Source organism: Zeugodacus cucurbitae, chromosome 6 (genome assembly GCF_028554725.1).
Source record: "Zeugodacus cucurbitae isolate PBARC_wt_2022May chromosome 6, idZeuCucr1.2, whole genome shotgun sequence".
Classification (NCBI taxonomy): Eukaryota; Metazoa; Arthropoda; class Insecta; order Diptera; family Tephritidae; genus Zeugodacus; species Zeugodacus cucurbitae.
In genome coordinates, this window is record NC_071671.1 from 13,031,853 (window position 1) to 13,046,377 (window position 14,525).

Below are 14,525 nucleotides of genomic sequence, written 5' to 3' on the forward strand. Positions count from 1 at the left end.
GATTCATGATTCAATATTAGTTTTTCAGTTTTGGTGTGGGAACCTTATTCTAACATGGTTTTGGGAACATTCTGAGTTTTCGAACATCTATATTGTCGTCGAAGAGGGTTTCGAAATCTATCCTTAACTTTCGATAGAAGTATCGAAGCTTTAAGTCATGGTTACGAAGAAGAACCCACAATATTTTTTTTGTTTTTTATTTACTAAAAGCCCGTTTTAATGACTATGAAGAACCTAAGTTTTCAGTTATTAATAGCTTCATATTTATTCATAGCAATCTTGCAAATTTATCTAACAAATTAGTCAATAAATTCACTAAAAATTATGATTTCACTATCTAATAGCCAGCCATTTCATATTTTCACGCCGAACTATTGTTCCTTCAACACTAAATCAACACAATTTTGTCATCAAGGCCAACACTGCAGTATTGGTTTTTGCCTTTTGTGAGGTCTCTTTGTTTGCGAAACTTTATTATTTGCAGTTATTAGCAGATAATGGCCATTAAGCGCAGAAATTGCCAAATTACAAAGAGACATTCTATATGCTAAAGCATCACAAAGTGAGCTTGCGCAAGCTACTAAGCCTTGAAAAGTAAGCGCAATAACTGTTTCAAATAACTGTTAATGTGCTTGTGTCAAAAGAAACTTGTAATGGCAACGCTTTGAATGCAAAGTCACGTGCGACACTCACGCAAAAGAGTCACTTTGTCAAGGCTAAACGAGTTGACAATCACAAAGGGTTTACTGTAGCAGTGTTACATTCTGTGTGTGAAAAGTAATAACAATGTAAACAACAATTTCACAGAAGAAGAAAAAACTTGCAAGTGTTTGCGACAAATTTTCTTACAAAACACCTTTGACCCCATTAACACTTAATTTAGTTAGGGCCGCAAGCGACACAACAATGGGCTCAATGCTATATGTGCTCACTACAAAGGATTGACAATGAAAATATGTCTGCATGTAGTGTGAGCTGAAAGTGTTGTCATTAGTTGAAGCTGCCTTGAAATTCACTTGCCTTGAAATCGAAGCTAAAAATAAATTGGTATAATTTTGTTCAACTAATGCTTGTTTGCTCAGTGGTTACTCCTCACTACTACTGTTGCCTACTGCCTACTGTTAAGTAAATATTTCCACCACCAGCATCTTTCATATAGAAAACCATATAAAATATGTATATAAAAAGCAAACTTTGAATAAAATATGTATGTCTCAGAACCAAGTCTCTCTTAAGCGACCTCGACAAAAAATTTATTAAATTTTAGAATAGTTTTCAAAACAGAGGTTTACCATAGAACGTAAAATAGAATACTAATACTAATACTAAGTATAGTTCTGATAGAACTTCAAAGTATTTCGTGAAACATTTTCAGCTATAGTTGAATAAATCTTTGAATACGAAATATCCTTTTACATATAGATCAATCTGCAATCTGTTTATTACCTTTTGTATATATAAAATAGATTATCATCACTTTTCTGTTGCATTAGAAACTCGAGATTATGGGATACACTTTGTTCCAAGCAGTGTTTCAATGTTTCTACAACTTTGCTTCCGCCGTTTTTTGTAAATTTAAGGTTATTTTTTGTATAAAAGCGGTTACAAAAATATTGTTCAAAAGATTGGCCGTCGCCAGAAAGATGGTCAAAAGTTGTAGCTATCTTTTGACCATCTTTCTGGCAGCATGCCAAAGAATTCGGTTCAAAAAGTGACATTTTCAGTTGAAAATAAGTTTGGGATGCAAACAGATCTTTACAAATATTTTGTTGGGTTAATGTTGACACAAATGTCCAAGACCGATATAAAACGATTTAATCGATTTAATCGACCAGTGCTTGACTCTAGAGACATCTATTGGAAAACGGCAGAAGCAAAGTTTCTAGTCTGAGTTTGAATTATATTGGGATTTGTGAGCATAATATCTCGAGAAAAACTTTATAATAATTGAGAATAAACGATTTTAGTATAGTTAATGTTAGGGTTATCCTACTTTTAGTCGTCTTTTCCACATATTTTATAGATATGGAACTACAATCAAAGAAGGCCTTCTCGATTTGACATCGAGGGTCCTTACAACAAGAAATATTGTATTTGTTATTGTAATATTATATTTACAGACAGACAGCCAAACGGCACTGAAATCAGTAAAGTCTTTAAGTATTTCTTCTAGAATAGTGAAAGAATGCCTCGAGCTAGTAGCGGAACTTGCTTGATATTTCAGAGAACTATGAAGCAGATGAACTAGCCAGACTAGACACAGATTTACAATTAGATTTCAATAAAGAGACACTTTGTGAAGTCTTAATTCATAAATTTGTCATAGTTTTGGCTGAGTCATGATAGAAACAATTCCTGACTACAAGCTGATAAACGTGGTTCGAATGGGATAAAGGATAAAGAATAATGCCATAAGAACTCAAGTAGGATTGCTAACAGATCGTTGACTGACTGGAATACACGCCAGCAGTAGAAGTAGATAAGACTGTTGTACTTCATGACAACTATCGATCATGGTTTCTTTGAGAATGTCTCGGAAGTTACTTATATCGCTTTAGACATAGAGGTAGTTATACTTCGAAACCGGTATTAATATGATTGCCTTGATAAATGTGAAGAATTAATGCAACAATAGCTGAGTTTCAGTTTCCATTATTTAATTTTAACACTGTTTTGCTTTTAGGTATTGCGATCAAACTGAACATCATTGATGATCGATGACACAGCCACACAAGAAAAATAATTAGTTCTGACCTGGAGGTCTTACTTTGTGTGACTTTGTATTTTGGGTTTCTGAATACGACTCCGCGGTCAATTTAACCCCATTAGATCATGTTTTTGACATAACCCCAAAAACCAATACGGCGGACAGTTTTGTAAAAACTCATCAGAGTCGCTTGAAATTCGTTATTCAGTGGTTTTCGGAGTCACTGATTACGAATCCTATGTCGGATTTTCCAAATTCAAAATGAAAGATCCAACAGTTTTGTAAAAGTTAATCGGAATCGCTTGAAACTTGTTAGTCGGTGGTTTTCGGAGTCGCTGATAATCGGTGATTCGGATTCAATCAAATTTTATTGTGTGACTAAGTGAGGAGTATTTGGGTAACGATCCTTTACCTTACCGAACTTTACTTAAATTCTACAGAATTTAGTGCTTGAAAAACTATTATGAATGTTGATGCAGAACTTTTGGACGGACCGTTTCTAGATCAGTTTTTCAAGGCCTCGGCAATAACTTTCCCAAAATTCATTTCCAACTGGGAAGTTGGTTTATTAAGAAAATTTATTGACCCCACGGAAAGTAATCTATCGGAGATTTAGCATTTGTCTTATCATTTATAGTTATGATTCGATCACAAAAAGTTTTACTTAGTTAAATTCTAAGGTACAAATTTACAAAATAATTTAATTTAAAAAAACAGAAAATTGAATTATTTCATCAATGTTATTAAGGTCAATCCAAGAGCAAAACAATCGCGCACTGTTTTTCGTTCAAAATTGAAGTGAAAATATTTTTGTTACTGACAATTAATTTTCGCACTCACTACCAACCCACACTAGGCACCCCCACTCATTAATCTTGCAAGCGCACAGCTCCCGCTTTCGGGACATTGTGTTTATCCGAGACCGTTTATGCCATTTCCATTGCAGACTTGAGCTCTTTATGCGCGCACAAGTTGTGAAACTTTCAGCCTAAGTTGTCTGACACAGTTTTGAAAGTTACGCATTTGCATAAACCATACGCAAATAAAACGTAACAAAAACAACAGCAGCATAAAGAATACAACAAATACGAAATAAGAAGCATTATAAGTTTCCATTTCCGTTTACAAATTTTAGTTTGCTTGCTTAGCAGGAGCCTGCAGCTTTAGCTCTTTAAGTGCGGCAATTTAAGGAATGCTGAGATTTTCGCAAATTCGCAGAAAGTCAAAATGAGCCAACAACAGCAAAGACACTTGCTTACGTACGCGTCAGCGATGCTGGTTGTAAAGCCGCCTCTACTTTTGGGTTTTCTACTTCACACTTTCATCCTTTGTTGCCTTGGCCTTGCCGCTGTTTGCATTTAAAAAATGGGTCTGTCCCATTTACTTTTCCTTTTCTTAATTTTATTTCGTTGTACTGAGTTTTTTAGCCGGAAATGCTTAGAATTTATTAGCGCGTCACATTTTTTGGTTTTATTTTCGGCGCGGCATTTATCTGTCCTTTCCGTGAGTTTTGCAAATATTTTCCCTTTCTTATTGCTATTTCACTTTATCTTTATTTGTTTTCACTGCGCTGTCTTATCTTAATTTGTAAATTGGCTTTAGTGAAGCAGTTTATTAAAATTTATGTCCTTCCGGCGTTGACTATCGTACGGCCCTTTTGTCTAATGCATTTTTTATGCGTTTCCAATGCGTTGACATTTTCTGCCATAAATTGAAATTTAAAAGTTGCTAACGAGTATAATGGTATCTCTTTTTCGAAATTGTTGGAAATAATACAATATTTGTTGGGGTAATTTAAGGACTAAATTGTTTTCTCTAAGCAATGATAGGGTTAGCCGTTAGCTATGAAAAAATTTCTTAAATCAAGCTGTGTAATTAAGATTTAATATGTATTTCATATTAATACGGATTGCTTTAAGTAAGATGAGTACCTTTTTTGGATACTTTATTAAAATTTCTGACGATTCCGAAAATATCGGAGTGACTCCGAAACTAAGAAATCTGTAATTATTACATACATCCGTGTATTTTAGTTTTAAGCAGATGTTTACGAAAATTTTTGACGACTCCGAAAATTTCGGAGTGACTCCGAAACTAAACAAATTTGTGGCATGCTATGATGTAACTCTCCCCATTTATATTTTTTATAAAATGCACACATTTTCTATTGGAAAAGCTTCATTTTAAAGTTAAAGTTGGCAAAATTGCTAATTTCCTGTTGCAATTTTTAATTACTTGAATGCGTACACCTGTAAAACATGCGCAATTTTAGTGATTCCGAAAAATTCGAACATAAAAGGAATATTATTATTCTTAAAATCATGTTTTCGGAACAATATTTTTTGTACATATTTATTTATCTTTGGAAAATAAAGTGATAATTTCTTATTTCGGAGACAAATCAAATGGAGTGGAACTTCTCTAACTCGAATCACGATAATCCACAAAAAAACTTTGAGTGAAAGAAATTTTCATTAAAAAATAAATTTTTCAATAACCCGTGAAACATAGTTTTATACACAGTTTTATTTATTTACTTCGAAAAAAGTTTTATTTAAATAAGTTAAAACGAGTTTTTATATTAGGTCTACAACTTTGCTTCCGCCGTTTTTTTTTTGTAAATTTAAGGCTTTTGTTTTCACTTAGGACAGCTCACCGTACATATCCGAAAGCATTCGATGATCCTCAGCCACACTTATCTTGGAATTAAAAAAGAAAAGCAAAATTTCCCGCAAATGTCGAGAAATTGGTGAAAATGTGACATTTTCAGTTGAGAATAAGATTGTGATGCAAACAGATCTCTACAAATATTTTGTTGGGTTAATGTTGACACAAATGTCCAAGATCGATATAAAACGATTTAATCGATTTTATCGACCAGTGCTTGACCCTAGAGACATCTATTGGAAAACGGCGGAAGCAAAGCTATTTTTTGGCTCTTGACGCCTGTATCCCATGCCTTTTTTACATGATTTATGTAATCTATAAATGTATTATAATATCATATTTTCCATCCATATATTTAGGAACTCTTTTAAAATTCTGCCTCGGTAGTAAAATTTAAAATTTTGTATTATGCCCTGGTTGAAAAATTCGATTTATGGAAGGAGTTTTGTATGAAACTTGATTTCTGTTGCTAATTCAAAAGTACGAGTTATGGAGATCTTCGAGTTATAGAAGTTCCACTGTATAGTACAGTATGAGAATTTCATGTCAAGTTGTATATAAACAACATTTGCTGTAATTTTGTGAACTCCGAAAATTCGGAGTTACTCCTAAAATTTTATAACTGTTTTTAATGTATACGTCATCGACTAACAATTATTACTATGACTCCGAAAATTCGGACTTACTCCGAAATTATTATAATTGGTTCCCTAAGTATATCTTATCATAAAATTGTTTATTTTTAAACATTTACAATTTAATTTTTGGCATTTCCGAAAAAGTAAGAGTATATCATTGATTCAAGTATCGACCAATCATAATTGGTATCGATGCCGTTTGCAAAGGAAGCAATTAGCAATTAATTTTGTTTGACAAAATGTGATATATGCTGCAACACTGATCTACTAGGCAATAAAACTGATAGTATTCCAAATTTTATAATAATAACCAAAGGTGAAAAATAAAAGGGGGCCTTTGTGTGAAGTTGCTGTATACTATATCCATATACTTATCTAAAAGTCAATATTAGATTGAACCTGAAATCTACGGCTCTTACAAAAAAGTTTATTATACTTTCATCCATCTCTTTTTTTCCCATTCCCACTCCATAAAATACTCTCACGAATAATTTTCTTTTTATTTTAAATCTATCTAGCAGTTGAACTGATAAAATATTATTGAAATACAAGTAAAAGCGATTTCTCGAAAAGAACAAAGAAAACCATGGGGAAGTTCTCGAGAAAGAATTATCAGTTCAATAAAAAGTTTAACAACAATTCCATAGATAACTTGAAATAGCATATACTTGAAGAGACACAAGATCTCTACAGAGTTGACAACAATACACTAGAGCTGTATTACGGTACTTATAAATATGTCTAAGATAACTATTTCTGTTGCAAATGCACTTACCACCTTCCGGTTCGGAGTCATCTATATATATCATGTTGTTGTTGTCTTTGTCGGGATTATTATCACGCAAGCGGGTACCTATTTTGATGGCTTATCTGCGAACGCTTACAACAAAAGAACTCTTTTAATAACAGGATCTTGCACTTCCAGTGCTTGTAGGGTGTCTTGGTGTTCGGAGAGTGGTGAGTTTAATGTGCTGATTGCTGTTGTTGTATTAAACGACCACTTGCTTATCACTTCTCACACCTGCCGCGCAGCACTTTCGCAAATTTCGATTTGTTTTCTTGCGTTTGACGAGTGTGCTATAATCAAAGCAAATCGAATTAAATTTCGCTATTCACACTTTTATTTAGTTGTCTTCAATATCTATTGTGTTGAAGGTCGTTTTGTTGTTGTTTTTCTACACTCTTTTTTCTTTGTATTATGATTTATTTTTGCTTTGTATTTATTTTAAAATTAGTGCAGCGCAGCACACCTCTCGGGTTGTTATCTTGTATATGTAGATACTTATTTGTGTTTGTATGTGTGTGCTTGTGGTAGTTGTGTGTGCTGTCAGCGGTATGGCGGCGTCAGGTAGAATGCTCGATTGTGTGTTGTATTGATTGTTGGTGCTTTGACGCAGAAGGAATTGCGTTGTTGAATTGATATAGTATCGTATATTGTGTTGTTGTTGTTTGTTATTTGTTTTTTTTTTTTTGGCTTTTTAAAATAAAATGTTTTTAATTAATATATTCACACAGATATTTTTTTGCACGGCTTATTTTTGTATATCCCGCTGTGTGTTTGCTTAATTAATAAATTTATCTTTCACACTGCGAAAATTGACTGCGGCATTAAACTGAAATTGTAAGAGGAAGAATTGAGTAAAAATAATTTTTTGGCGCATTTGAATTTTTAAAGGAAAAATATTTTTTTTTTATTTTTTTTTACTTCAAATTATTATTTATGTTTTGTGTATGTTTTTAATTTTTTAAATAATAAATTATTGGAACTTTATTTTTGGCAATATTTAAATTTTGTAAATAGAATTGGAACTTTTAATACACTTTTATTATCACATCTTGTAATGCAGAAGTGGTTTGTGGATTTTATAAAATATAATAAATTTTAAATTATTTCTTGTTGATTTATAAAGTCGAGGAAAGCTTTTTTGGATGCCCTAGCAGTAATAATTATTTATTTAATTATTTTATTTTAATTTAATTAATTCATTAATATACATTTTAATAGAATATTATTGTAAATTATATTTAAATATATCTTTCAACAATTTTAAATCTAATTTTACAATTTTTTTTTATTATTTTCAAGTGCTTTACTAATAAAAAAATTTTGTGGTATAATCGTAATACTCCGAAAACTTCAAAACACAGATGTAACTTTCGAGATTGATAATTTTTTTTTTTAAATTCTAGCGGAATACAGTCTAAATGAACCATTTAGCGCACTTAACTTGTTCAAATAATTTCACTTAGAGTAGAAAAAGTTATTCCGAAAATTCGGAGTGTTTTATATAGGTCAAATAACTTGATGGAATTTGCCTGCAAACATTTTTAAGTTACATACTTTTAGTAATAGTTCAATAATATTTAATTTATATTTCACCACTTAATGCCTAAACATACATGTTTATATGAAAATTATTATTTTAGAAATCAGTATATTTGTTGCATGCGCTTTTGTGTGTGACTCCGAAAAAGATAAAATGAAGTTAAAAATTCATGAAATTTATATTTATTGCGATAAATACCACTACATAACAATTTGCTGATTCGGAACACTTTTGAGTCTTTTAAAATATTTCGGAAATTTTTCTGAATTAACTAACTTGCTAATCATTATATGCCATAAATTATTTTTTAATTAAATACGAAATTTATTAACTATTTTACAAATTAAAAAAAAAAACCAGAAGTTTTTACAAATTTTTATTAAATTCACATTTCACTCGAAATATATTTTTTCAAATTTGAATTGTCTCTATTTTAATTAAATTATTATTTTTTTTAATTTGATATTTATTTCCTTTTTGGTTTTTAGAAATTTCGCTTTTAATATCCCTTTATAATAACCAATTCACATTTCACTCGAAATATAATTTTTTTTTAATTTACTATAATATTTGCTTATTTTTATTTTTATATAACTCACATTTTCAATTAATGTATTAGTAAATAATTCAATTAAATAATAATATTTTTATTTATTTAATTTAATTTAATTTAATTTATTTAATTTAATTTAATTTAATTTAATTTAATTTAATTTAATTTAATTTAATTTAATTTAATTTTATTTTATTATATTTTATTTTATTTTATTTTATTTTATTTTATTTTATTTTATTTTATTTTATTTTATTTTATTTTATTTTATTTTATTTTATTTTATTTTTACTTATTTTATTTTTTATTTTATTTTATTTTTTATTTTATTTTATTTTATTTTATTTTATTTTATTTTATTTTATTTTATTTTATTTTATTTTATTTTATTTTATTTTATTTTATATTATTTTATTTTATTTTATTTGATTTGATTTTATTTTATTTTATTTTATTATATTTTATTTTATTTTATTTTATATTATTTTATTTTATTTTATTTTATTTTATTTTTTATTTTATTTTATTTTATTTTATTTTATTTTATTTTATTTTTTATTTTACTTTTATTTATTTTATTTTTTATTTTATTTTATTTTATTTTTTATTTTACTTTATTTTATTTTATTTTATTTTATTTTTTATTTTATTTTTATTTATTTTATTTTTTATTTTATTTTATTTTATTTTTTATTTTACTTTATTTTATTTTATTTTATTTTATTTTTTATTTTATTTTTATTTATTTTATTTTTTATTTTATTTTATTTTATTTTTTATTTTACTTTATTTTATTTTATTTTATTTTATTTTATAATATTTTATTTTACTTTATTTTACTTTATTTTATTTTATTTTATTTTGTTTTATTTTATTTTATTTTATTTTATTTTATTTTTTATTTTATTTTATTTTTTATAATATTTTATTTTATTTTATTTGATTTTATTTTATCTTATTTTATGTTATTTATTTTATTTTATTTTATTTTATTTCAAAAATTGCTTTGTATATCACTATTATTTTGGTATTTTTACGTTTGTTTTTTAATTTTTGGTATTTTTCGATTTTATTTATTTTTTTGACGTTTTAATAACTATTTCGTATACATACGATATATACACATATTAATCACAATTTTTTAAAGAAATATTATTAACTCTACAGTTTCAATTATTTATTTAATATTTATTTTTATTAATTTCACTCCGAATCACAAATCACTTAAAATTTCAAATTATTTCACTTCGGATTATTTTTCTTTTCATTAAAACATTTGTGCCATGTGTATTGTATACTAAAGAGTATCGGTATTTATAGAACGCATATGCATTTTTTCCCCATTTCACTATTTATTTACACTGCACCACATTTGTGTGTTTAGAACTCCTCCAAATGCAATTTACTTGCTCCAAACTTCATAGAAAAAACGCAATTTCCCAATAAATTACTTCATCAGCTGCCACTCGGTACGAACGCGCCTAGAAAAATTAGCACTTCTTCGCAAAAATTAAACACAAAGAATATATTGTAGTACGAATTTGATTTTCACCCGTTTATCGCGTGCTTTTCTTTGTTTAGTGTCCGCGCCAGTTCTGTGGCTGGCTAGCTTCGGCGCAAATAGCGTGCTTTGTGTGCTATTTCGGCGTTGGGAGTGAGTGAGCGAGTGGCGTGCTGGCCAACAGCTGAGCAACGAACACTGAGCGATGAGCGCTGAGCGCTTTTAGTACGCGACTGCCACAGCAGCGCCGGCAGCATTACTCCTAAATTGAATCACACACGCTCGCGGCGGCTAGCACCCACTCTCCCCACCTGTCTGCTGTGTCTCCACTCAACTGCCGCTTTCTTTGCTTTGTTGTTTGTTGCTGGCGCACACGATTGCCACCTAATGTTATTGTTGTCATTGTTGTTGCTGTTGTGTGTTTTTCTTTGCGCTTATTTTCGAGTTTTCACAGCGCGTCATCGCGTTGGCTGTTTGGTGTGCTGTTGACTGCCACTTTTGGCAGTTGCTTGCTGTGCTTTGCTGTGCGCCTAGTCATCTTAGCCACGGCCAACGACACATGATTGCGCTAGGTTGTTGGTTTAAATGTTTGTTGTTGCCCGTGCGGCCTTCCAACCAACCGCCTGGTCTGTTGATGGTGGCGGAAAGCAGCTCGCGTTAGCGCTAAAAATATACAAAAAACGGTTAGACAAAGCGTCAGCACATGTGAGCAGGCATCACAATTTGTTTGATTTCTTACGAGTAATGTGGATGATGGCGGCGCACACAAACACACGCACACATACAGTAGTCTGCGCGCTTCGGAAATATATCAAAATAGGTGTGTTTTGATGTATTTAGGCGTGTTTTTTCAATGTTTTTGTGCAGGGAAATGAGCTATTGCAGCGTGAAGCATGCTGAGTTGAACCAATAGTTTTGTATATAATAGATTTCAATATGTGGATTTTCTATACAAAAATTGATTGTGTTGCAATTGAGAACAAAAGTCATAAAAAGCAAGCGTTTTTTAAAGAATAAACAGAAAATATTTTGCAATTCTTTGGTTGTTTGTTTTGGTTGTTTTTTGAAAGGGTTGTAGTTCAGAATCAGAATTTTGGTGGGATAAACTTTGCATTGTGGTTACTCTCCTTTATAAAATTTTGGTACATCATTTGTTTAAAGCAGGATGTTTGGTAGTGAAGACTGAAATCTTTAACTCGGGCTTAATGACCAAACGGTTGAAAGTTACCATTACTTGTTTTCTACCATAACTGGAATCTTAGCCTCTACGATTTTTAACTGTTAAGGGTATCACCACTGTTTAAAAAAAAAAAATCTTTCACTACAAGAGGTCTTAAAAGCCATATTATAAATTATTTATTAGATGGTATTATTCATATCTCCGATAGCGACAAATTTCATAAAAAGAAATAATATAATAAATGGTTTTCATTTCATTGCCGTTTTATCAAAAAATATATTATATTAAGGATATTTTTTGTCACTTTAGTGTACGTTTACAGCTTCAACTATTTATACTACGAAATCTCTATATATATATTATTTTATAATATTATAATCTTTAAGATAAAAACCAAGACGCTGTGAGCACTTTCAAAGAACAAAGTTAAACAACTGAGGTTCATATAGCCGGCTCGATTTGGTTGGCAAATATCTCCTTTCCGCTTTTTTGCGCTTTATTCAATGTTTTATAGAAAGTGTTAGTTCAAATATGCGCCGTTTCATTCGATAATCTGTTTCCATCTAGATCGCAACATTATTTGCAAAGAACTCGGAAGCCACTTTTCACAACCCTTGAACTCTTTTGAGTTCAACTTCACACCACTAAGGGCCAAACCCCCCATCTGAGCTCCCATAGCTTCTGACGAGTCATCAACGAAGTGTGTGGTCTGGTTTTGTCCTGGTGGAATACTATACCATTCCAGAAGCTTCTGGTCGATCACCTGCTTCAAGCGGTCCAGTTGTTCGCAGTAGATGGTAGAATTATGTGTCTGGCCATATGGAAACAGCTCATGGTAGATGATTCCCTCAATCTCACCAAACGCACAGCAAAACCTTCCTGGCCATCAATCCCGGCTTGGCTACTGTCAGGGACGATTCACCGGCCTTCGATCACGACCGTTTTAGCTTGATATTGTCGAATGTGATTAATTTTTCTTCGCCAGTCACCATCCGCTTCTAAAATGGGTCGAGTTCGTTCCGTTTCAACAGCATATCGCAGGCGTTGATTCGGTCCAGAAGGTTTTTTTGTGTCAAATTATGCGGCACCCAAACATCAAGCTTTTTTGTGTATCCAGCCTTCTGCAGATGGTTTATAATGGTTTTGTGACTAACTCGCATCTCCTGGGCGATGTCACGAGATGTCTCATGCCAGTCTAACTCGATGTTTTCTATGATTTGATACTGATTCGTCGTCATAGGTCTTCCGCCGGCTGTCTTATCCATGTTCGGAATCGTCGAAACCATTCCTCCTTAGTTCGATGTGATAGAGTACCATCCCCCAAAACATCATTAGTCCCACGGAACGTTTCTCTAGCGGATTTGCCTTTAACGAGGAAAACTTTAAAATAGCGCGAATGTCGGCGTTAGCGAACTCCATGTTTACACGTCTATAACTGTTGAACGCAATATCCAAACTAATCATGCATAGCTCGTTTTGTAGGTTATGTCAAGACCTTTCAAAGATGTATATTATTGTCAGATACGAGCTCTGTAGCTCTTTATACATATCCGCAAGATTCAAAAGACAAAAAGACGGATGGGAGATATTTCCCATAGATCTCATAGATAACTATTGCCTTTAAGGTTAAGACTAAGACGCTGGGAGCACTTTTAAATAACATAGTTAAACCACAGATACGAGTTCAATTGAACAAGCTTTATTGGTTGGGTGTGTGAAGATAGAAATTTCGAATGCAGTTACAACAGATTGAGCCAGAATTCGTCCAACTTCATTACAAAATTACAAAATTTCCCTGGCCATTGTTTCAAAGTTAAATAGTTCATAATGTTTCTAAGAAATTCCAATAAAATTAAATTCATATGATTAGATCAAACATTCTCAAAGTATAACTATATTGTGTTGTGAGCACAGTAAGTAATCAATAGGGAGTCGCAACATCAATTTCATAAACATGTTTAATCGTCGGATCTAGCTTTTGTTTGAGAAAATATAATATGTTACAAACTAGAAATATATTAAACAGATTTGATCAACTAAACGCTGATGGTGCTTGAAATATACATATGCTCTATAAGATTTTTTGCAGATTGCTGAGTTTGCAGCTATAATATGATATGATATCGTTTTCTCGTTCGTTGTTCGAGTCTCGAACTGACTTTATGCTTAACAAATACAACTCATTCTTAAATAAATTAAGTAGTATTGTCTGTCCAATAGTTATCAAGTCTTCAGAGTCACCTCATCTTTTGCTACAACTTTTGCATGTTTTCCGATATTTCGATATTTCACGTTTTTGGTCTAACTAAATGATAAATATTAAGGCCTCGTTCTATGAGCTATAATACCAAACGAAGTGACTACTTGATCTTTTATATTCTTCTGACCATGTTTGAAATTAATAATTTCATTAGATTTGTCTCAAATTTACATGAACAACAAAGTTTGAGTGGTACTTTTTATACTCTCGCAACCTGTTGCACAGAGTATAATAGTTTTGTTCACATAACGGTTGTTTGTGTCACCAAGAAATATAAGAGTTAGATATGGGGTTATATATACATAAATGATCAGGATGTCGAATAGATTTGAAATCCGGATGTCTGTCCGTCCGTCTGTCCGTCTGTCCGTCTGTCCGTCTGTCCGTCTGTCCGTGCAAGCGATAACTTGAGCAAAAATTAAGATATCTTAACGAAACTTGGAACACATGTTCCTTGGCACTCTGAGGAGGTTGCTTTCGAAAATGGGCAAAATCAGTCCACTGCCACGCCCACAAAATGGTGGAAACCGAAAACCTATACAGTGTCACAACTATGCCATAAATAAAGTTATGGAAATGAAATTTGGAACATAGGATCCCATTAGGGAGGGCCAAATTTGGATGTAATTTTTTTGGAAAGGTGGGCCTAACCCCACCCCCAAATAGGTTTTTTGTATATAACTCGTAAATTA

At 31.4% G+C, this 14,525-nt stretch overlaps 1 protein-coding gene across 11 annotated transcripts in view; it reads right to left on the reverse strand.

Annotated features, from left to right (window-relative positions):
* The window catches only part of LOC105215127 (probable serine/threonine-protein kinase fhkD), a 125,932-nt gene that overhangs the window by 85,296 nt on the left and 26,111 nt on the right, over positions 1–14,525 (reverse strand). For 4 of the 11 annotated variants that reach the window (XM_054232866.1, XM_054232873.1, XM_054232875.1 and 1 more), the window contains exon 2: positions 6,788–7,625. In XM_054232866.1, the coding sequence (XP_054088841.1) occupies positions 6,788–6,821 (34 nt within the window). In that variant the 5' untranslated portion in view covers positions 6,822–7,625. Of the gene's footprint in view, positions 1–6,787; positions 7,626–8,240; positions 8,303–10,252; positions 11,057–14,525 lie in introns of those variants that run through there. The other 7 variants (XM_054232868.1, XM_054232865.1, XM_054232874.1 and 4 more) reach the window with 6 other exon arrangements.